Raw genomic sequence first — 24,624 nt, forward strand, 5'->3', positions numbered from 1 at the left:
ACAAGTTTGTTTTTTTTTCTGGACTAGAGCTTTTTCCGCATCGACAACAGTGGACCAGGAATTATTGGAATTTTTTCCCACTAATTCTCCTTGGCCTCTTTCTGCACAGGCAGACTGTATTAATTGCTTTGCGCAGGGAGATATTGGTGATAAATGATGCAACCTGAGCCCTTTCCAATTCTCATACTTTCTAGAGAGCCTCGTTTTTCTCTCAGTGGAGAGCAGAAGAGAGCCTTTTGTGCCTCTTGGAATGGAAATATACCTAACCTTCATTCATTCAATCATATTTTTGAGCATTTACCGTGTGCAGAGCACTATACTAAGCACTTGGGAGAGTACAGTACAACAATAAACAGACACATTCCCTGCCCACAACGACCTGATATCTGAAGCCACTCCGGAGCAGCATCGTGAAGACATCGATATTCTGTCCAAAATAATTCGAACCCGTTGGTCACTGGGCACTTGGTTGTCACCCCACCCTCAGCCCCACGGCACTTACGTTCGCAGCTGTAAATTTATTTATTCATATTAATGTCCGGCTCTTCTTCTAGACTTTAAACTCACAGAAGACAGGGAACATGTCTACCGACTCTGTTGTACTCGCCCAAGCACTTAATTCAGGGCTCTGCATCCTGGAAGTGCTAAATAAATACCATTATTAATATTAACAATGAAAATATTGATAGTAATGGTATCTGTTAAGCGCGTAGTATGTGTCAAGCAATGTTTTAAGCACCGGGATAAGATAATCGGGCCCCACGTAGGGGTCACCGACTAAGTAGGAGGGAGAACAGGTTTTGAATCCTCACTTTTATAGATGAGGGAACTGAGGCACAGAGAAGTTAAGTGATTTGCTCAAGTCCGGTCAGCAGACTAGGGGCCGAGTCAGGATTAGAACTCTGGTCCTCTGACTCCCAGGCCCCTGCTTTTTTCACTAGGCTGGCAGAAATACCATTGATTGATTGATTATTGATAAATGAGCTCCAGAATGGCAGTGGGAAGGGATTTGCCTGGAGATCGGGCCTTTGATCACCAAGAGTGATTTGGGTCGATTTCCCTCCATCCCTGGCAGGGGCTACTGAAATTCAGACCGAGACTTCACCATAGCACATACAAGTTACGCGGTGCGATTGCACTGCACGCTTTTTCTTTCCCCTCCCCTGTAATACTATCGCATTCCTGTCATTAGGTGAAAAAAAAAGCCCCACTTTAAAAGAACTTGTTCGTCTCTCGCAAATGATGCGAGCTGTTGCTTTCATATTATGAACTTTAATGGTTATGGGAAAATACATTATTAAAGGTATAAATCAATATTTGGGGTTAATAATTTAGCAAACCTCTCGAGCTGCCTTTTTAGAACTCATGTTTATCATCCAAATCTCCAATTAACCTCAACTTTTCTAACACAGGCTTCTTTCTGAGGCTGGAGGTTTGATTTTTAATGAGCAGGGTGAGTTGGACAACGGATCCTGGAAGCGGTTACGCAACCGGAGCGCGGCTGCCCGAGGGCTCCCCTGAGGAGGGATGGTCTGGATGGTGCCAGGAGTAAGCATGGGCATAGCGGCCTAGTGGAAAGCTCACGGGCCTGGGAGTCAGAGAGAGCTGGGTTCTAATCCTGACTCCGCCCTGCGACTGCTGGGTGACGTCGGGCAAGTCGCTTCACTTCTCTGGGACGGAGTTATCTCATCCGTAAGATGGGGATTGAAACTGGGAGCCCCATGTGGGCCAGGGACTCTGTCCAAGCTGATTTGCTTGTATCCAGCCCAGTGTCTGGCATATAGTTAGAGCCTAACAAACACCATAGTTATCATTATTGCCCCCAGTAGAGAGGACTGCTTTTTTCCACTTCCTTTTTTTATGGTCTTTGTTGAACGCTTACCATGTGCCATTCATTCGGTCATATTTCTTGAGCGCTTACCGTGTGCAAAACACCGTACTAAGCACTTGGGAGTGTACAGCATAACACAGACGCATTCCTGCCCACGGTGAGCTCACGGTCTAGAGTGCCGGGCACCGCACTAAGCACTGGGGCAGATACCAAGCTGCTCAGGTTGGACACGGGTCATGTCCCGCATGAGGCTCACAGTCCCAATCCCTATTTCACAGATGAGGTAACGGAGGCCCAGAGAAGTGAAGTGACTTGCCCAAGGTCACACAGCAGACAAATGGCAGAGCCGGGATTAGAACTCAGGTCTTTCTGACTCCCAGATCGTTGCTCTATCCACAAGCTGCTTCCCTTCCTATGAAGTCTGACATCTGGCTCTCGGGGAACCTGTACATTTCCCATTTTCACTCGGGTCCCAGAGACGTGAAACGGCTACCAACCAGTCAGTGGTATTAATTGAGTGTTTGCTGGGTGCTGCACACTGTACTGAGCACTTGGGAAAGCACAGTATAATAGAGGACGCAGGTCCGAGTCCTGCCCTCAAGGACCTTAGAGTTACCTCCAGAAACCAAACGTGGAAATTTAGTAGAAATTCCCAACATATTGGAAATGACTCAGTTCCACAAAGACTCTTTCTATGAGGGGAGGGATCGTGGCTACCATTCATTCATTCAATTGTATTTATTGAGCGCTTACTGTGTGCAAAGCATTGTACTAAGGTCTTGGAGAGTACAATTCAGCACTAAAGAGAGACAGTCCCCACCCACAACGGGTTTACAGTCTAGAAGAGGGGAGAGGGGGAGACAAGTAAACAGGCATCAATAGCACCGATATAAATAAATAGAATTACAGATTTACCCGCATCAAAACAAGTGAAAAGCCAATCGTATTGAGGCATCGCCCCGCGTCCGGAGGAGCACCGCGGTGTAATGGATAAAGCGCGGGCCTGGGAGTGACACGGTCATGCGTTCTAATCCCGGCTCCACCACTTGTTTGCTGGGGGGCCTTGGGCAAGCCACTTCACTTCTCTGGGCCTCAGTTACCTCAGCTGTAAAATGAGGATGAAGATTGTGACCCAGGCAGGGACTATGTCCAACCCGATTAGTTTGTATCTACCCCAGCACTTAGTACAGTGCCTGGCACATAGTAAGTCTTTAACAAATGCCACAATTATTATTATTTTTTATTACCAACTCTATTGTACTCTTCCAGACATTTAGGACACTGTTCTTCCCCGCTAAACTATAGTCTCATTAAGGGCATGGAACGTAATTCTAAGCCTCCTTTCCTCTTTTCCCAATCCCTTCTGCATCACCCTGACTTGCTCCCTTTATTCATCCCCCGGCCCCACAGGACTTAGGAACATACCTGTAATTTATTTGTATATATTAAAGTTCCTCTTCCCCCCCAGACTGTAAGCTCACTGTGGACGGTGAATGTGTCCATTTATTGTTATATCGTGCTCTCCCAAGTGCTTAGTATAGTGCTCTGCACGTAGTAAGTGCTTAGAGGAGCAGCGTGGCTCAGTGGAAAGAGCACGGGCTTTGGAGTCAGAGGTCATGGGTTCGAATCCCTGCCCGGCCACTTGTCAGCTGTGTGACTTTGGGCAAGTCACTTCACTTCTCGGTGCCTCACTTACCTCATCTTTAAAACGGGGATCAAGACTGTGAGCCCCACGTGGGACAACCTGATTCCCCTGCGTCTCCCCCAGCGCTTAGAACAGTGCTCGGCACATAGTAAGCGCTTAACAAATACCAACATGATTATTATTAATAAATACGACTGAATGAATAATTCTGTTCTATTCCTCTCTCAATTGTTTGGTTCAGTGCTCCACATAGAGAAAACGCTCAGTAAATCCCATTGATTGATTGATCGATTGCTCTCTGCTCACAGTAAGCCCTCAATAAATACCACTGATGGACTGATGGATTGATTAGAATTTTCTCATCTGGTATAAAGTGTTCAGAAACACCTGAAAACCAGAACCTTCTGTTGAACGAGGTCCCTTGTTTTCTATTTCCCGTTTAGGCAGGGAGGATCCAGTTTACCTTTCCATCACCCACCTTTTTCCTTTCCCTTTCCGCTCTACCTTTGACGGTACGAGAAACTGTGATCTCAGAGTGGGGGATTCCACGGTGGGGGAACCGAGCCTTCGTTTTAACAGAGGAACCCTGTAATCAGCCGCTTCAGCTGTGCCGGGTTTCTCTTTGCCGGTGTGAATGGGAATATGATCATGACAATAATTACACTGTAATTCGATCATTACGGTGATTGCAATAATCCCATTATTTCTCTTGCTGCTATCATCATCATGATTCATTCGTTTCCTCCTGAATAAAGTAGTGTGAGTCCTGCACCCTGTATATAGAGAGAGAGTCCTATTTCTAGAAATGGAGACAGGGTAAAAAAGAAAAATGTTGGTATTGGTTAAGCGCTTACTATGTGCGGAGCACTGTTCTAAGCGCTGGGGTAGACACAGGGTAATAACAATGTCGGTATTTGCTAAGCGCTATGTGCAGAGCACTGTTCTAAGCGCTGGGGTAGATACAGGGTCATCAGGTCGTCCCACGTGAGGCTCACGGTTAATCCCCATTTTACAGATGAGGTCACTGAGGCCCAGCGAAGTGAAGTGACTCGCCCGCAGTCACCCAGCTGACAAGTGGCAGAGCCGGGAGTCGAACCCACGACCTCTGACTCCCAAGCCCGGGCTCTTTCCACTGAGCCAAGCAACGGACACGAACGTACCTTCCTACAGGGACAACCCTCAAGGCTTAGAACGGTGCTTGGCACATTCATTCAATCGTATTTATTGAGCGCTTACTGTGTGCAGGGCACTGTATGGAAAGCACTTAACAAATAGCATCATCATCATCATTAAGGGAGATGCAGCGTGGCATCCAAAAAAAAAGTGCATCCAAAAAAAAACACCCAACCAAAAAAACCCAGCACCCCAGCTCTGTCCATCGTATTCATTGAGTGCTTACTGTGCGCAGATCACTGCACTAAGCACTTGGGAGAATGCAATATAACAGATCCTTAACTTCTCTGGGCCTCAGTCACCTCCTCTGTAAAATGGGGATAAGAATGTGAGTCCCACGTGGGACAGAGACTGTGTCCAAACCGATTAATTCGTATCTACCCCAGTGCTTGGAACAGCGCTTGGCACATAGCAAGCGCTTAACAAGTACCATAATAATAAGTATTATTATTAGACATGTTCCCTGCTGACTCCCAGCCCTGTGCTCTTTCCACCAGGTCATACCGCTTTGCGTGGGGCGACACATAATAATAATGATAATGTTAGTATGTGTTAAGCGCTTACGATGTGCAGAGCACTGTTCTAAGCGCCGGGGTAGACACAGGGGAATCAGGTTGTCCCACGTGGGGCTCACAGTCTTCATCCCCATTTTACAGCTGAGGGAACTGAGGCACAGTGAAGTGAAGTGACTTGCCCACAGTCACACGGCTGACGGGTGGCAGAGCTGGGATTCGAACTCATGACCTCTGACTCCAAAGCCCGTGCTCTTTCCACTGAGCCACGCTGCTTCTCGTAACGTTGGTATCTGTTAAGCGCTTACTATGTGCAGAGCACTGTTCTAAGCGCTGCGGTAGACACGGGGGAATCAGGTTGTCCCATGTAGGGCTCACAGTTCATCCCCATTTTAGAGATGAGGTAACTGAGGCACTGAGAAGTTAAGTGACTTGCCCAAAGTCACATAGCTGACAAGTGGCCGAGGTGGGATTCGAACCCATGACCTCTAACTCCAAAGCCCGGGCTCTTTCCACTGAGCCACGCTGCTTCTCAAGCCCTTGCTAAGCCCTTACTATGTGCCAAGCACTGTTCTAAGCACTGGGGCAGATTCAGGGTAGTCAGGTTGTCCCATGTGGGGCTCACACTATTAATCCCCATTTTAAGATGAGGAAACTGAGGCACAGAGAGGTAAAGTGACTTGCCCAAGGTCACAGAGCAGGCAAGTGGCGGAGTGAGAATTAGAACCCACGACCTCTGACTCCCACGCCCGTGCTCTTGCCACTAAGCCAAGCTGCTTCTCATTTAGTAGGGTGTCTAGCACAGAGTGTAGCGCTTTAAAAATACCATCGATAAAACCAGAAAACGCGTGGCTGACATCATTACTATTACGACTGTTGTGGCTAATAATAATTTTTTATTATTAGGGTTGGGGTATGAGTACTCTCCCAAGAGCTTATTACAGTGTTCTGCAGACAGTAAGCGCTCAATAAATACTATTGAATTAAAGTGAATGAATGAATGACCAGAGAGGCTATTTCTATCTGCCAACTTCTCTGGGCCTCAGTTTTCTCATCTGTAAAATGGGGATTGAGACTGTGAGCCTCACGTGGGACAACCTGATTACCTTGTATCTCCCCCAGCGCTTAGAACAGTGCTCTGCACATAGTAAGCGCTTAACAAATACCAACATTATTACGTCCCAGGGGTCGGTCTCGCACGGCCCGGCGGTGCCAGCTGACAGTCGGTCAGTCGATGGGTGATATCCACTGAGCCCTTACTGAGCATCGTTTTAAGCGCGTGGAAGAATACAATAGAAGAGGGTTGGGATTCGTTAAGCGCTTACTCTGTGCAGAGCACTGTCCTAAGCGCTGGGGGAGATACAGGGTCATCAGGTTGTCCCACGTGGGGCTCACGGTCTTCAACCCCATTTTGCAGATGAGGTCACTGAGGTTCAGAGAAGTGAAGTGACTTGCCCACAGTCACACGGCCGACAAGGGGCAGAGCTGGGATTCGAACCCATTCCCCACCCACCACGAGCTTATCATCAAGCAGTGCGGCTTAGTGGATAGAGCACAGGCCTGGGAGCCAGGAGGAACTGGGTTCTAATGCCGGCTCCACCGCGTGCCCGAGGTCGATCCACTTCTCCGGGCCTCGTCTCCCTCGTCTGTAAAACGGACACTGAGAGCGTGAGCCCCACGTGGGACAGGGACTGTGCCCGACCTGATTAACGTTCATTCATTCATTCAATAGTATTTATTGAGCGCTCACTATGTGCGGAGCACTGTACTAAGCGCTTGGGACGAACGAGTCGGCAACAGATAGAGACGGTCCCCGCCGTCCGACGGGCTCACGGTCTGATCGGGGGAGACGGCCGGACGAGAACGAAGGCGATGGATAGAGTCGAGGGGAAGGACGTCTCGTAAAAACCGATGGCGACTGAATGGAATCGAGGCGATGTACATCTCATTAACAAAATAAATAGGGGGATGAAAATACATACAGTCGAGCGGACGAGTACGGTGCCGAGGGGACGGGAAGGGAGAGGGGGAGGAGCGGAGGGAGATGCGGGGAAAAGAGGGTTAAGCCGCGGAGAGGTGGTGGAGGGAGTAGAGGGAGAAGGGGAGCTCGGTCCGGGAAGGCCTCTTGGAGGAGGTGAGTTGCTCAGAACGGTGCTCGGCCTGTCGTAAGCGCTCAGCAAGCGCCGCGATCGGCTTCCGCCTTCATCTCCGCGTCTTGCCGTTCCAGGTTCCGAGTCTCCCAGCAGCACGGGCTCCTCGGGATCGCTGTCACGGACCCATCAGCCTCTCCAAGGGGCACCGATGGGCCCCGGGGTCCCGGCCGGCACGACGGCGGGCGGGCCTTACCCGGAGAACAGCCTGGGCGGCCAGGTAGCTCCCGGCAACACCAGCTACATCTTGCTTCCACTTGAAGCTGCGGGCATCCCACCGGGCAGCATCCTCCTCAATCCGCACACAGGTCAGTGTCGTGGGGCCTCCCGGTCACCCAGTGCTCCCACTGGGGATTCTCCTCTCCCCGATGCTGGTCCGGGAGGGAGCGTCTATTAGGTCCACCTTCTTCCTTCTCTATGGACTCCTCCCCTGGGAATATGCTCTTCCCTTTCTGCTCCATCTTGAACCTCCCTTTCTCATCTGTCTGGAGAGGAAACCACGGGGCCAGAGGAATGCCCGGGGTCTAATTATAATTATTATGGGATTTATTAAGTTGCTCATATTCTGCCAGGCACTGTTGGAAGTGCCGGGAGGGATACGGGCAGATCGGGTCGGACACAGTCCCTGTCCTACTTGGGGCTCACGGTCTCAATCCCCATTTTACAGATGAGGTGACTGAGGTCCCGAGAAGTGCAGCGACTTACCCAAGTTCACCCAGGAGACAAGTGGAGGAGCCAGGGTTAGAACCCGTGACCTTCTGACTCCCGGGCCCGGGCTCTATCCACTACGCCATGCTGCTTCTCTAGTCAAGCAGGCCTCCATCCCCCATCCGTTTCCCCAAATCCCTCAGGGTGCTGAAGGACTCCGGGAACCCCAGGAGTTCCGGTTGGGTGTCCCAGCGTGGCTCAGTGGAGAGAGCCCGGGTTTAGGAGTCAGAGGTCATGGGTTCTAATCCCGGCCCCGCACCTGTCAGCTGTGTGACTCTGGGCAAGTCCCTTCTCAGTGCCTCAGTTACCTCATCTGTAAAATGGGGATTGAGACTGTGAGCCTTACGTGGGACAATCTGATGACCCTGTATCTACCCCAGCGCTTAGAACACTGCTTGGCACATAGCACTTAACAAATACCAACATTATTATTATTATTCTTTAGGCTTCCTTTGGGCCAGAATTCCTACGGTCTTGCAGGGGCGGGGGAAGGACGGTATTAGTTGAGTGATCAGCTAAAGTCCTTACTCATTCTTTCAATAGTATTTACTGAGCACTTACTATGTGCAGAGCACTGTACTAAGCGCTTGGAATGAACAAGTCGGCAACAGACAGAGACGGTCCCTGCCGTTTGACGGGCTCACGGTCTAATCGGAGGAGACGGACAGACGAGAACGAAGGCGATGAATAGAGTTGAGGGGAATAACATCTCATAAAAACAATGGCGACTAAATAGAATCGAGGCGATGAAATCATTAACAAAATAAATAGGGTGATGAAAATATATACAGTCGAGCAGACGAGTACGGTGCTGAGGGGATGGGAAGGGAGTGGGGGAGGAGCAGAGGGAAAGGGGGAAAAGAGGGTTTAGCTGCAGAGAGGTGAAAGGGGGGTTGGTAGAGGGAGTAGAGGGAGAAGAGGAGTTCAGTCCGGGAAGGCCTCTCGGAGGAGGTGAGTTTTAAGTAGGGTTTCGAAGAGGGGAAGAGAATCAGTTCGGCGGAGGCGAGGAGGGAGGGCGTTCCGGGACCGCGGGAGGACGCGGCCCGGGGGTCGACGGCGGGACGGGCGAGACCGGGGGATGGCGAGGAGGTGGGCGGCGGAGGAGCGGAGCGTGCGGGGTGGGCGGTGGAAAGAGAGAAGGGAGGAGAGGTGGGAAGGGGCAAGGGGACGGAGAGCCTCGAAGCCTAGAGTGAGGAGTTTTTGTTTGGAGCGGGGGTCGATAGGCAACCGCTGGAGGTGTTTAAGAAGGGGAGTGACAGGCCCAGAGCGTTTCTGCGGGAAGATGAGCCGGGCGGCGGAGTGAAGAATAGACCGGAGCGGGGAGAGAGAGGAGGAAGGGAGATCAGAGAGATATCACTAAGTAGGACTTGCTACCGAAAGGAGAATTCCTTCCAGATGGAGACAAACAGACATCAGGGTCGCATTGCAGGGAAATCACCATATTGCCTTTCTGAGATTCTTTTTTGTGGAAGAAAGAAAAGGTGTTTGTTAAGTGCTTACTATATGCCAGGCACTGTTCTAAGCACCGGGATAGATCTGTTAATAGGGTTGGACGCGGTCCCTGTTCCAGGTGGAGCTTACAGTCTTGATCCCATTTTACCAATGAGGTAACCGAGGCCCAGAGAAGTGAAGTGACTTGCCCAAGGCCATATAGCAGACACATGAGGGGAGCCGAGATTAGAACCCATGACCTTCTGACTCCCAGGCCCGTGCTCTATCTACTACATCATGCCGCTCCCCATGTTGAGCCCTATATTGGGAAGAACAACATAACAGAATCCTAGTCAAGAGTGAAAGTTTCTAATTGTTCCGACACTGAATCCTCAGGGACAGTTCTGGCTTTTCTGAAATTTCACTTGATAGCCTACTTTTAAGGGAACTCGGGTTGGATTTAATTTCAGGCTCGATGTGGGGGCAGAGGGCGCGGGGATGTTTCTCGAATGCCAGCAGCCTGGCTTTCCCTCATCCCAGTGTTTCGTGAAGAAATCCGTGGTGATTATTTTTTGGAACGAGAATAGACTCAGTTGAGAAACCTGGAGGACTCTGTAGCGCGTGCAGGGGCGAGGATTCATTCAAAACTCATCCTCTGCTAGTGGGTTTAAGTATTGTCCCTTTTAATTGAGACAGAGTGATTTCAGATAGCAAACCCGGAGGGAGCTGGGCCTCTGCTCTGGGTCACGTACTAGTAGCCGAAGCCCGCCCGATGCATCTCACGGGCACGCCGCGCGGGACAGAACGGAAGAGCAGCTCTGGAATGAGAGCCGTGGTTTTGCGGGCATTTTCGTCTACAATCCTGTCAGTGAAAGAGGGAGAAAGGGCTGAGCGTGGTCACACAGCTGGAGGTCAATCCGGAAAATACTCTCTGTGGCAATACAGGAAGCAGCGCGGCGCAGTGGCTAGAGCACGGCCCTGGGAGTCGAGACGGTCGTGGGTTCCAATCCCCGATCCACCACTTGTCTGCTGGGTGACCCTGGGCAAGTCACTTCTCTGTGCCTCAGTTCCCTCATCTGTGAAATTGGGATTGAGACTGTGAGCCCCACGTGGGACAGGGACTGCAACTTGCTTGTATCCAACCCAGTGCACGGTAGAGTGCCTGGTGCACAGTAAGTACTAAACAAATATCGCGGTTATTTTGATCCTCATTATCAACGAAGAGAAATCTCAGCAGGGTCCAGAAACCTACACCAGGAGAAGATCACAGGAGTCTATTCCATCAACAGTGGGATAGGGACTGTGTCCAAACCAGTTATCCTGTCTCTGGCTGAGTGGAAAGAGCCCGGGCTTGGTAGTCAGAGGTCATGGGTTCGAAGGCTGGCTCTGCCACTTATCAGCTGTGTGACTGTGGGCAAGTCACAACTTCTCTGCGCCTCAGTTACCTCATCTGTAAGATGGGGATTAAAACTGTGAACCCCACGTGGGGCAACCTGCTCACCCTGTATCTCCCCCAGCGCTTAGAACAGTGCTCTGCACATAGTAAGCGCTTAACAAATACCAACATTATTATTATTATACCAGCACTTAGCACACAGTAGGTGCTTGAAAAACATGAGTTTTATGATTATTAGCAGCCAAATAGGGATAGCAATGTCATTTGAGCTTCACAAAACAAAAAAACCCTATAAAATGTATAAGTGAAAGTAAGTTGTGTAAGTGAAAGTAAGTTGAAGCTTATTCATTTTCTTCCATCCCATACCATGTGGCATTACTAATAATAATAATGTAATGGCTGTGGTATTTGTTCAGTGCTTACTATGTGCCAGGCACTGTACTAAGCACTGGAGTTGATACAAGCACATAGGGTTGGACACAGTCCCTGTCCCGCATGGGCTCACAGTCTCAATCCCCATTTTACAGATGAGGTAACTGAGGCCCAGAAAAGTGAAGTGACTTGCCCAGGGCCACGCAACAGACAAATGGTGGAGGAAAGAGAAAAAAGACTGTGAGGAAAATCCATGACCTTCTGACTCCCAGACCAGTATTCCATCCATTACGGCAATGGCTTTTATTGAGTGCTTTAACTTTATGTAGAGTACTAAGCTCTTGAGGGGGGGAGGGTACACGACAATTTCCTTGTAGAGTACTCTCCCAAGTGCTTAGCACAGTACTCGGCAATAGTAAGGGCTGAATAAATATAATTGAGTGATTTATTGATTGATTTTCCCATTAAGAAAGCCAATCAGAATTGGGCGGGAAAAAGTCTGTCAGGCTCTAACGATCAGTAAGTCAAAAGCTATTAGCGTCCAGTGGGTTTTTCACCGTTTGGTGCCCTGGGCCCGCAGGGAATTGGAGTTGGTAAATTTTTAAATGCCCCTTGGAGTCCCTTGATGATTCTCTTTGTTTAGCAGCAGAGTGATCCGGAGCTGAAATGCCCACTCCCGAAAGGGTTGGACTTAGGGGCAGAATTCGATAAAAGCCCTTTCAACATTTCAACATTTGATATTCCCCCCACCCCCCAACCCCACGGCACTTCTAAATCCGTATCTTTAAATTATATGTCATAAATTATTCTTCACATTAATGTCGTCTCCCCCTTTAGACTGTAAACTCATTTGGGGCAGGGAATGTGTCTGCTAATTCTCTTGTACTTTCCCAAGAGCTTACAGCATATTCCACTCTTGCGAGAGGCATCATGGCCTAGCGGATAGAGCCCGGGCCTGGAAGGTAGAAGGAATTGGGTTCTAATTCCCACTCCACCACTTGTCTGCCGTGTGACCTTGGGCAAATCAATTCACTTCTCTGTAAAACGGGGATTAAAACTGCGGAGCCCCAGGTGGGACAACCTGTGTGCGCAATCTGATTAGCTTGTATCTACCCCAGCATTTAGTGCCTGGCGCACAGTAAGCCCTTAACAAATACCATATATCATTATTATTATTAAGAGCTTAGTACAGTGCCTCTCCCCTCGCAGGATCGCACCTGGAAAATTTTCAGTACTGACAGACCAAGCGGCAAAAATAGAGAGCGACTAGCTTAATAGGACGCCCTTCCGGAGCAGTAAATAGTTGATGGCGGAGGAGGGTCAGTTGGCATTAACCAGTCCCTGACTACGATGCAGAGTGCATGTGGATCGAGCACGGGCCTGGGAGTCAGAGGTCATGGGTTCTATTCCCCACCCCGCCACGTAGCTGCTGAGTGACCTTGGGAAAGTCACTTCACTTCTCTATGCCTCGTTACTTCATCTGTAAAATGAGGATTGGGACTATGAGCCCCACATGGGACAGGGACTGTGTCCAATCTGATTTGCTTGTATCCACCCCAGCGCTTAGTACGGTGCCTAGCATTTAGTAAGCACTCAGCAAATATCACAAATGTTATTATCATTATTATTTGGATTGGCTCTTTCCCGGGAGAATCGATCAAATGCTCCTGGGGAGGGGAATTCTCACCCCACCCCGACGTTTTGTTCCAGGCCAGCCGTTCGTGAACCCCGATGGCACACCTGCAATATACAACCCGCCCAGCAGTCAACAGCCAATGAGGAGCCAGATGGTCGGCCAGTCCCAGCAACAGCCTCTGCCCCAAAGCCAGCAGCAGCCTCAGCCTCCTCAGCAGCAAATGGCGAATCACCTTCTCCCCCAGGTACAGTGGTGCATGAGAAGGACCTTCTGGGAAAGCAACGGGGGCTCTCTATTGCCCACCATTTTGGGGAGGACGAATCGGGGACCAAAGGCGTTCTCGATATGGCTTCCGTTCCAAATAATAATAATGTTGGTATTTGTTATGCGCTTACTATGTGCCGAGCACTGTTCTAAGCGCTGGGGTAGACACAAGGGAATCAGGTCGTCCCACGTGGGGCTCACAGTCTTAATCCCCATTTTACAGATGAGGTAACTGAGGCACAGAGAAGTTAAGTGACTTGCCCAGAGTCACACAGCTGACAAGTGGCGGAGCTGGGATTTGAACTCATGACCTCTGACTCCAAAGCCCGTGCTCTTTCCACTGAGCCACGCTGCTTCTCTATAGGTAATAAATAAGTAGGCGGGGACCTCCTGAATGGGCTCTCCAACAGCGATTCCAATTCCGACATCTGTGACGTCGCTGAGGAGGTAGATTCCTTCCAAGCGATGGGAACGGCAAGTGTTTGTTTTGTTGTTTTATGGTATTTGTTAAGAGCTTACTAGGCGCCAGGCACTGTACTAACTGCTGGAGTAGATACAAGTTGGGAACGGCGAGGCAATCCCACAGTGTTCGTTTTGTTGTTTTAAGGTATTTGTTAAGAGCTTACTTCGTGCCAGGCGCTGCACTAACTGCTGGAGTAGATACAAGATTGGACATAGTCCTTGTCCCACATGGGACTCGCAGTCTTAATCCCCCTTCTACAGATGAGGTAACTGAGCCCCAGAGAAGTGAAGTGACCTGTCCAAGGTCCCACAACAGACGAGTGTCGAAGCTGGGATTAGAACTCGGGTTCCTCCCAGGCCCGTGGTCTATTCACTAGGCCACACTGCTTCTCCGGATGCCGCCGAAAACCTGTTAGACACACCGAGCTTTAGAAGAAGTGTGGGCTAGAGGAAAGGGCACGGGTCTGAGAACCGTTCTAATCCCCCAAAGCAGAGGTTGGGGCAAAAAAAAGAAGTAATTTGGGAGCTTACGCTCACCAACAACGGAGAACTGAGCAACCTCCCATCGAAAGCAGTGAGGCTTACGGTCGCTGCCACAGACGAAGATAGTCGGGTGGTCACCCAAGTGATGCAGGAGCCCCCCAACTATAACTGAAATATAATTCAATTCAATAGTATTTGTTGAGCGCTTACTATGTGCAGAGCACTGTACTAAGCACTTGGAATGTACAGATCGGCAACAGGTAGAGACAGTCCCTGCCCACTGATGGGCTTACAGTCTAATCGGGGGAGACAGACAAAAACAATAGCAATAAAATATAACTGAAATACCCCACCAAAAGAAGAGAGTAGGGCATCCTCCCCTTCTAAAGCCAAGAATTCCAGCTGCAACCCATCAAAAGCAGTAAGTTGGAAGGCCACCCTAAAAATGAAAGAGAATTGAGTGGTTGCCCCCTAAAAGTAGAGGTGGGAATCCACCCCCTCAAAGAAGAGATATCTGCCCCTCCTATAGAAGACGGACTGGTGGTCCCCCACAAGAATATGGTCAATAGACCGCCCTTCCAAAAGAAGAGTCAGGTGGACCCCCCAAAAAAACCATGGTAAGTTAACTGTCCTTCCAATAGAAGAAAGTCAGGAGGCTCCCCAAAAGAGGAGTCAGGTGGACCCCCCCCAAAAAACCATGGTAAATTAACTGTCCTTCCAATAGAAGAAAGTCAGGAGGCTCCCCAAAAGAGTATGATCAGTAGACTGCTTCTCCCAAAGAAGACACTAGAGTGGTGCCCCAAGGAACATGATTAGTAGACTGCCCCTCCAAAAGAAGATTATCAGATGACTCCCCCAAAAAGTATGATCAATCGACTGCCCCTCCAGAAGAAGAGAGTCAGGTACCCCCTCCCCCCAAAAAAATAATAATATGGACAAGAGACTGCCCCTTCAAAAGAAGAAAGTCGGGTAGTCACAACCCCCAAAATGAAGTTCAGGCTGTCACTCAACAGAAGCAGAGATCTGGGTGGACAAATCCCCCAGAAGCAGAACTTCATTGACCGCTCTGCAGAGCTTCTCTGTCTACGGCTGAGTGCGGAGTTGGTATTCTGACGATTTGCTACTTTCCGATTCAAGCTTTTCTTCTGTTTTCATTTCAGCCTGTTCAGGCCATGCAGCCTTCTTCCCAGTCGGTGCAATATCCAGCAGTTTCTTATCCACCCCAACATCTTCTGCCACTGTCCCCAACGCAGCAATACCCCGTGGTAGGCTATTTCTTGGCTTTTTGTCTCTTCCTTGGGACGGGCACTTGCAGGGTATGGGAGGTGGGTGGAATGGAAGATTCCAGGCAGCTATGTATGTGTCACGGTTCGCTGACTTGGATGCCCGTTCTGGTTAAATAATTAAATAGCAAAGAGGAAGTTTTTCTGCTTATTGTTGTATTGTACTCTCCCAAGCTCTGCACACAGTAAGCACTTAAGAAATACGACTGAATGCAAAAAGGATGGGGAGCAGTGTAGCCTCCTCCTCCTCCCCCTTTTTCTTCTCCTTCCTCTTCCTCTTCTCCTTTCCCATCCCCTCCTCCTTCTCCTTCCTAATAACGATGATTCCCCGGACTCGGTGCCTTGCAGAGAGATGAGGTGACAACCCAGTTCAGCCATATGAGTCTGAGCCGGCAGTCTTCAGGAGACACCCCGGAGCCACCAGCCGGCCCCGTGTTCTCCTCACCGATCCTGCAGCCTCCAGCCCAGCAGCCTGGCTACGTGTTAGCCTCTACCAACCCACAGCTTCCTCCGGCGGGCTTCTCCGGCTCTGGGCCTCCCGTCTCCCAGCAAATCCTCCAGCCTCCGTCCCCCCAGGGGTACATACAGCAGCCCGCTTCTGCTCAGGTTAGTATGGCTCCGTTAGGGTGACCGGGGCCTGTGGCGACGTTCGAGCCCTCTGACAACGGAGGCTTCTCGCTCATGGCCTTGGATGAGTCGTGCCATCCGTGGAGGTCCGTGTCCATGTCCTCGGGGCAGGGGCATGGACAGCCTCCTATCCAAACGCTGCCCATCACTGGGGTTGGACCATCATCGTGTCGCAGGCAAACCGGTGCTGGAAAAAGAGTGAAAGAGAGGCAGAGAGAAAGGGATCGGGGGGGGGGGGGGACAGCAGGCGGGGATAAAGATGGACAGACAGGAACAGAGGAGAAGAAAAATTGAGAGAGAGAGAGAGGAAGAGAGATCGAGAGAGGAAAAGATGGAGAAACAAAGAGAGGAAGAGATAGAAACCGGTGCAGAGACAGAGGAAGAGATATCAAGAGAGAGAGAACTAGGGGGAGAGAAAAAAAGAGGAAGAAATATTAAAAAGGTGGAGAGACATAGAGAGAAAGAGAATGAGAGACTAAAGAGAAATAGATGGAGAAGCAAACAGATAAAGAGGGGAAAAGAGAGAACTAAATGGGGAGACAAAGAGAGGAAGAGATATAAAGAGGTAGAGATACAGAGAAAAAGAAAGGGAGGGAGAAATCCTATTCTACCATCTCCAAGCTAGTGTCCTTTACATATAAGGAAGTCAGAATAATTGCAAAAATGCAAGAGAACAAGGGAATCATCATTATCAATGGTAATTATTGAACATTTATCATGTGCAAAGCATTATGCGTCCTAGATCCTTACATATAGGACACAGCCTTATGTCCATCATAAGCACAAGTAGCATGGTTTAGTGGATAGAGTATGGACCTAAAAGTAAGAAGGACCTGGGTTCTAATCTTAGCTCTGCCCCGTCTGCTCTATGACCTTGGCCAAGTCACTTCACTTCTCTGGGCCTCAGTTCCATCATCTGTAAAATGGGGATTAAGAGTCTGAGGCCCATGTGGGGCTATGTCCCAGCTGATTAGCTTGTATCTCCCCCACAGCTAAGAACAGCGCTTGACACACACTAAGCACTCAAGTACCATAATTATCATTATTAATTATTAGTAGTAGTAACGAGACTTGGGCACAGCCCCTGTGGAAGCAGAGGATCAGACTGAATGACCTGAAGAGATCCCTGCCGGGCCTTGAACTCACGTCCCCCCAGTCCTCCCTTTCCCATCAACGCCACGTGCATTTTCTGTTCGCCAGTCTGGGCTTCGAGTTGCATCGTGGCCGTGAATACAAAAGAGGCAGCCCAGCCCACAGCCAGGTCTCTCTCCGTCCCTTGCGCTGATAGCGAACCTCAGACACACCAGCCCAGGCGGCCATTAATCATATTTAATTGACTCGAACATGTAAGACACCACAGATCAGTGATTTTTACTGTCTTCCCAAAGACTGATTATGTTTTACCGTTCGCCACCAAACATCCCCGGCCGTCTCCTGGGTATCTCTGCAGAATATTGGAAGTGATTACTGTCAAGAAGTAAAATGCACAGAGGAGTTTCTGGCCCGCTTTCAAGGCACATATAGATGAAGCAGAATTCCCATTTAATTAAAAATTACTGCACTGATTCTGCAGTCTAGAATACTGAGGGTCAGGAGTTCCTTTATCAGCAACTTAACATTCCAATAAACAATATTGTTCTGTTTTTTTCAATCTCAATCGGAAAATGATCCTTCATCCCGGTTCTCGGGACTAAATTGATTGCTCACCTTCGGCTTCCTTCCCCATGACTCATCTTCAGCGCCGTGACTAAGGACCGTCGTTCCAACAGCTATGGTTTCCAGCAAGTTTAGGAAACGGGGAACCCGTTAATAACCTAATTATCTTCCCAGCAAATGAAATGGCTCCAAGCTAATCATCTGGTATGAAATAGTCACACTGTTCCCCCAGCTAACTAGCACGTAACCATTCCTGCCCGTCTCGACCGTCAAAATGAAAAGTTGGCAGGATGTTTAATGGAAGAGCCTCCCCGTCCTCCATCGCAGGAAAAATAAAAAATAAAAACGAGCTGGATGAAGAGATTTCAATATCCCCTCCCACCAGGAGCGGAGAAAATTCAGAACCCCTGGTGGGCCTGAAATGGTAGCTTCTTCTTCAGTCTCTTCAACGAATCTGCAAGTGCCTGAAACGAAAACAGATGTTCACAATCAGGCCGAGCAGCTGTGACTTTTTTTTTCCCAGACCTGCAGCGATAGGTAAAAAGATATTGCCCAAAGTGACTGCTTCATTAGCATTCTTCTTAAAGGCAAAAGACCTCAAAGACTGCACTTCTTAGAAAAGCAAAATAGATATATAGGCCCAGAAAACTGAAATGAATATTCTGCCCACAGACCGTCAGGGCAAGTGTATAAACTCTGATTACTTTGTCCCCCTCTAGGTTTCAGAAGTCAAATGGCCTCCTAAAGTGATCTGTTCCCTTAAGCTCAAAGCGGGTGGGCGTTGGGAAGAGAGGCCTAGATTTAGAAGAGAGGCGGGAACAAAGGGTTCTACTCAAACATTTATGCTTTGCAGTTTTCATTTCCTCTTGTCTCCTTTTTTCCTTCACTTCCAGAGACGTTGATCCATCAGTGGTTCTTATTGAGCACTTCCTGTGTGCAGAGCACTGCACTAAACACTTGGTAGAGTACATTAGAGTTGGGAGACAGGCTCTTTCAAAGAGTTTACAGTCAAGTGCTCACTACTTCGTCAGCTGTCTTTCCACTCTCCCCTGGCCCGCCTGCTCCATTAATGGTGAAGTTCCTCTTGTGTGTGCAACCCGATTCATTCAATAGTATTTCATTTAATGGTATTTATTGAGCACTTACTATGTGCAGAGCACTGTACCAATTCTTTCTACTATCAATCAATCGATACTATTTATTGAGAGCTTACTGTGAGCAGAGCATCATGCTGAGCCCATGTGAGAGTACAAGAGAGTTGGTAGGTGTGTTCCCTGCCCACAACGAGCTCACAGATTTAAATGAATAAATAAATTACAGATATGTGCTTAAGAACTGTGGGGCTGAGGGAGGGGTGAATAACGGGAGCAAATCGGAGCGATGCAGAAGACAGTGGGAAAAGAGGAAATGAGGGCTTAGTGGGGGAAGGGCTTTTGGAGGAGTCGCGACTTCAGTGAGGTGGGGAGAGTCATTGTCTGTCGGATATGAGGAGGGAAGGCGTTCCGGGATGGAGGCAGGACACCGGCGAGCGGTCAGCGGCTGGATAGGTGAGATTGAGGTACAGTGAGTAGGTTGACGTTTGAGGAGCGAAGCGTGTGGGTTGGGTTGTAGTAGGGGGGCAGCAAGAGCAAATCAGTCGTATTTATCGAGCACTTACCGTGTGCAGAGCATCGTACTAAGCGCTTGGGAGAGTACGATACACTGACATTCCCTGCCCACAAGAAGTAGGAGGCCCGTAGAAAGGTTGAGACTGGAGAAGCGGCTCTAAGGGCCTAGGGGCAAGGCCCCCAGAGATGACCTCGCATGCTTCTCACTTCGTCTCTGAAAAGCAGCACGGCCCAGTGGATAGAGCACAGGCCTGGTAGTCAGGAGGGCCCGGTTCTAATCCCGGCTCCACCATGCCTTGGCTGTGTGACCTTTAACTTCGCGGTGCCTCATTTACCTCGTCTATAAAATGGGGATGAAGAATGTGAGCCCCATGTGGGATAGGGACTGTGTCCGACCTGGTTAGCTCAGCTCTTAGGACGATGCCTGGCACAGAGTGAGTGCTTAACAAATACCTTAAAAAAAAAAAATCTCTGAATCCAGCAGAGGGAGGCAAGAGAGGGGACAGGGAGAAGAGTAGGGGAGCTTTATGTGAGGGTCTCAGGAATCATGTGTTTCCCTGAGGAAGCGAGTGAAGCTTTGCAGCCCATGGCCAAGACTGTGATGGATTCTCCTCTTTGTTTACAAATCCGCTCTTCGCCCCGGCAAATTTTCAAACCGGGAGGCGTTAGAGCCAGTGGGTGAATAGAAGGCAGGGATAATGATGCTGTCAGAAGGGTTAAAGCCACGTCCTACCTCCCGTAGTCTAGAGACTGGTTTTATGTGCATGTCCACGTCTGCCATGGGTTAGGCGTGTTATACCGACTGTGCCCTTGATGCATGTTTTAAAAAGCTGCAACTCACGACGTGTGCGCATGTTTGTGGAATTACCAGGCGTCTATAATATTACTGTTCGAAAAACATGAAGAGGGGTGGTTAGTAGACTGAGAGTGAGAGAGGGGAAACAAGGGCCAGGTTCAAAGCTAAGAGTTAGAAGCGAGGAGAGGAGAATGCAGTAAAGGGAGAGAGGCAGTCACCAAGAGAAAAAGTGACAAATACACACTTCGTTCACACATATATATACCATCACTCATGCACACTCACACGGCACTCCTTCACACACACAGACATACTCACCGTCTCACCTACGCAAGGGCATAATATCCCTGCACACATATTCTCACACACAACTACACATTCCGTCATCCCTACAATTTCACTCTCGCGTCCTCTCACTAACGCCCACCGGGCTCTGACTGACGCACTTCTTTTAGAGACGTATACACTTTCTTACCTCAAATGCCCGACTTGCCGTCTTGTACATTCCAAGCGCTTAGTACAGTGCTCTGCACATAGTAAGCGCTCAATAAATACTATCGAATGAATGAAATACCCATTCCCACACGCTTTAAATACACCTTCCCAATCCCGCTCCCATGCAGGGATAGATCCATTTGTACACAAATACTGCACTCCCATACGTGTGCTCACATAGACACGCACACCCTCAACGGCCTCATATAAACCAAAGCACACGAGCACCGAGGCGCACGCACACAGTCTCGCACTTAAGACCCTGCACACATTCACCCAAATGCCCTTCTCCTTTACACGCTCTCTGGCTAGAGGAGAAGGAGAGACAAGGCCAAAGTTGTCCCTCCCTCACCTCTGCCATCAAGGACTCTGACCCCTGGTCCAGAGTAGCTTCATCACTACCATGGCCTCCAGGACCTACATCCTGTGGTCAGGTCTTTAGTCATATTTACTGAGCGCCTACTGTGTGCAGAGCACTGTAGTAAGCACTTGGAAGAGTCCATTAGAGCGATATACCAGACTTACCTGCCCACGGTGAACTTACAGTCTAGAAGGAGAGAAGAGTGTGACCTAATGGAAAGACCCCAGGTTTGGGAGCCAGAGGATCTGGGTTCTAATTCCGGCTCCGCCACGTCAGTCAATCAATCATATTTATTTAGTGCTTACTATGTTCAGGGCACTGTGCTGAGTACTTGGAAGAATACAACACAATAGTGATAATAATTACGGTTTTTGTTAAGCGCTTACTATGTGCCAGGCACCGGACTAAGCGCTGAGCGGATACAAGCTTATCAGGTTGGACAGAGTCCCTGTCCCACGTGGGACTCACAGTCTCAATCTCCATTTTACGGATGAGGTGACTGAGGCGCAGAGAAGTGAAGTGGCTTGCCCAAAGTCACACAGCAGACAAGTGGCGGAGCCGACATTAAAACCCATGACCTTCTGACTCCCGGGCTCGTGCTCTATTCCCAGGCCATAACAGAAACATTCCCTGCCCATAATTAGTTTACAGTCTAGAGTCTGCTTGTCTGCTGTGTGACCTTGGGCAAGTGATTTCACTTCTCTGGGCTGCAGTTACCTCATCTGTAAAATGGGGATGAAGACTGTGAGCCATATATGGGACAGGGACTGTCTCCAACCTGATTATCTTGTATCTGCCTTAGTGCTCAATACAGTGCCTGGCACATAGTAAGCACTTAACAAATACCATTTTTTAAAAAAACCCATAATGCGTTGGAGGTTTCCATTCTAAAGAAGCAGATAGAATAAAAGGCTTTGAAAGGAAGTTAGGAAGCATTCTTACTGGATTTTAAACCCTCTAGATTGTAAACTCACTAGGGGCAGGGAACATGTCTGGCAACTCTGCTGCATTGTACTCAAGCGCTTAGTATTGTGTTCTGTACACAGTAAGCACTCAATAAATACCATTGATTGATTGAAAATAACTTTATGGAAGATTTAGATGGGACAGCCTCGGGGCAGCAGTTTTCTCAGGGCAAATACGAAAGATGTTTATGTGACTGTTAAGCGACTATATCACCTTTAAAAAAAAAAGGATGTCTTTTCTGATGGTATGCCTAGGTTATCAGTTTTTAGAAAGTACAGGATTAAATCCCATATAAGAAAAAGATTCTCTACTGAAGTAGAAGATAGATGTGCTCAAGACCACAGTAAACTTGTCCTCAGAGATCAGATCACTAATTCTTTAACCAGCATCAAAAGATCCATCTGGCCCTCCAATTGCATTTCTCGCCAACTCCTTCTCTGCTTTTGGAAAGAAAATATCTATTCTTAGACAAGTCAGCCGCAGATGATTACTGTCAAATCCAGCCATTAATCACCGCAAATTAAATGATTTTCCAGAACCCTACTAGCAGAATTTTTCAGGATGATAGATCGGTGCAGTGATAAGCTATTGAAGGCTGTGCAGAACGGTATTTCATGGCCATGGACGGCCTGCTGGCCGGATTAATGACGATCTGTTGCCATCCTAGCGCACGGAGCCGAAATGATTTATCGGAAGGGGCTGCACCGACTCGGCCCCGATCACTTCAAGTACAGATGGACAGGCTTGTGGATTCTAATTTGAGTTTATAAAAGGCTTTCACCTTCTTCAGAATTGGAGATGGAAGAAGGTATCGAGATGTGGGTGGATGGATAGACGATGGATAGATAGATAAATAGGTAGACAGATAAAATGTCGGGGTGGAACTATATGCATAAATCCATAAGCCTAATTTTAGTTATTTGCATCCATCTCTACCGTTGACAAAAAAAGGGGGGAGGAGGAGGAGGAGGGAGAGGAGAGGAGGAGAGAGGGAGGAGAAAGGGGAGGAGGAGATGCAAATAGAAGAAGGCAAAACCTTGGGCAATCCTCAAATTTCTCACACTGGACAACTAGATCACTGTCCTGAGTTTTGCAGAGTTGACTCATACCCAGTCGATCCATCAGTGGTATTGATTGAGTGCTTGTTGCGTGCAGAGTACTGTACTAAATGTTTGGAAGAGTATGCTTCAAGAGAATCGGTAGGCATGATACCTGCACTCCAGGATCTTACAAACTAGTGGGAAAGATGGATGTTAAAATAAACTACAGATGCACATGTACATAAGTGCTGTGAGTTGAGGAGAAAATCAAAGTGCTTAAGGGGTACACACCCGAGGGGATAGGTGATGCAGAAGGGAGGAAAAATTGGGGAAGAGAAGTCTGCTCCCTGAGAAATGATTCAAGTTAGGGAGGAGTGCTTTCTCCTTTGGAAAGGGCCCTGAATTATGAATTTTTTTGTTTTTAGTATAAATCTGGGCCATTCGCTTAAACTCTGCGTGCCACAGTTTCCTCAGCTGTAAAACTGGAATGGAATGCCGTTCTCCCTCTCCTTTAGACTCTGACCCCGTGTGGAATGGGTCTGATCCGATCACCTCGCGTTTGACGTGTTATGAGCGCCTCTCAAATACCACAATTATTATGAAAAATAATGTTCCATCTACGTGCTTTGAATCTATTCCCAAGCAAAGTATAATGTTATGCACAGAGTAGGTGCTCATAAAGTACTAGTAATAAATAATATTCTAAAAAAGCCTCACATCAAGGCTACCCACTTAGAAAGCTGCAAGGGAAACCGATACACGGAGAGTAATGTATCTGCCGTCTTCTAGCCCATCTCCTGTTCTTCAATCAATCAATAGTATTTATTGAGTGCAGAGCACTATAGCCTAGTTTACGGTCTACAGTCTAGTGCCTTTCTGGCAGGAAACCGTGAAAGCCAATTGCCACAACCGGTATGTGAAAGTGTCTGTGTCTTTCTGAATCCAGAAATCAGGTCTCACCTGACCATTGCATCCGTCTCTGCCTCTGTCCCTCAGTCAATGGCATTCATCGAACGCTTAATGTGTGCAGAGCACTGTGTTCGAGAGATACCCAGTGTTTCTTTTTTCTCGGTGTTCTTTCTCCCACAGATGTCAGTCTATTATTACCCGTCGGGTCAGTTCCCTACCTCAGCTACCCAGCAGTACAGACCCATGACCTCCGTCCAGTTTAGCACCCAGCGGAGTCAGCAGCTGCCTCAAGCCACACAACAACCAGGTACCTGCACATTTCTCTCGCCCTCCCTCACCTCCGCTCGTCCTCCCTCTGCCAGTTCCATGTGTCGAAAAGGGTACGAGAGGCTTTGCCATTCCCCCACCCCTCCAGTAATCCTCCCTCTGCCAGTTTCACCTGTCGAAAAGTGTACTAGACGTCCTGCCATTTGCGACCAGCGGGTCCTTCTACGTGCGATCGAAGCGTGCGAGAAACTGCTTGGGTTACAAAGTCACACCGTACAGTGAAATATGGAACTCCTGTCTGCTGCATAGAAATTATTTCAGTGGTCAGGTTCGCCACGAGAGCATCCTCCTTGATTTCGTCCTGTCCCATCTCCGCCCCGTGGAGAAATTCTGTAACCGTTTCCCAAGTCAGTCAGTCTATCGTATTTGTTGAGCACTTACCGTGTGCAGGGCACCGTACTGAGCGCCTGGGAGAGTACGGTACAACAATACAACAGACACGTTCCCTGCCCTCAGTAGGCTTACAGTCTAGAGGGGGAGACAGACATTAATTG

General features: G+C 48.7%; 1 protein-coding gene across 1 annotated transcript in view; it reads left to right on the forward strand.

Annotated features, from left to right (window-relative positions):
- The window catches only part of ARPP21 (cAMP regulated phosphoprotein 21), a 191,809-nt gene that overhangs the window by 113,126 nt on the left and 54,059 nt on the right, over positions 1-24,624 (forward strand). The window contains 5 exon segments of the mRNA XM_016227816.3: positions 7,389-7,619; positions 12,929-13,098; positions 15,224-15,328; positions 15,695-15,952; positions 23,984-24,110. Of these exon segments, the coding sequence (XP_016083302.1) occupies positions 7,389-7,619; positions 12,929-13,098; positions 15,224-15,328; positions 15,695-15,952; positions 23,984-24,110 (891 nt within the window).

The sequence above is a fragment of the Ornithorhynchus anatinus genome, chromosome 21 (assembly GCF_004115215.2).
Source record: "Ornithorhynchus anatinus isolate Pmale09 chromosome 21, mOrnAna1.pri.v4, whole genome shotgun sequence".
NCBI classification, from domain to species: Eukaryota; Metazoa; Chordata; class Mammalia; order Monotremata; family Ornithorhynchidae; genus Ornithorhynchus; species Ornithorhynchus anatinus.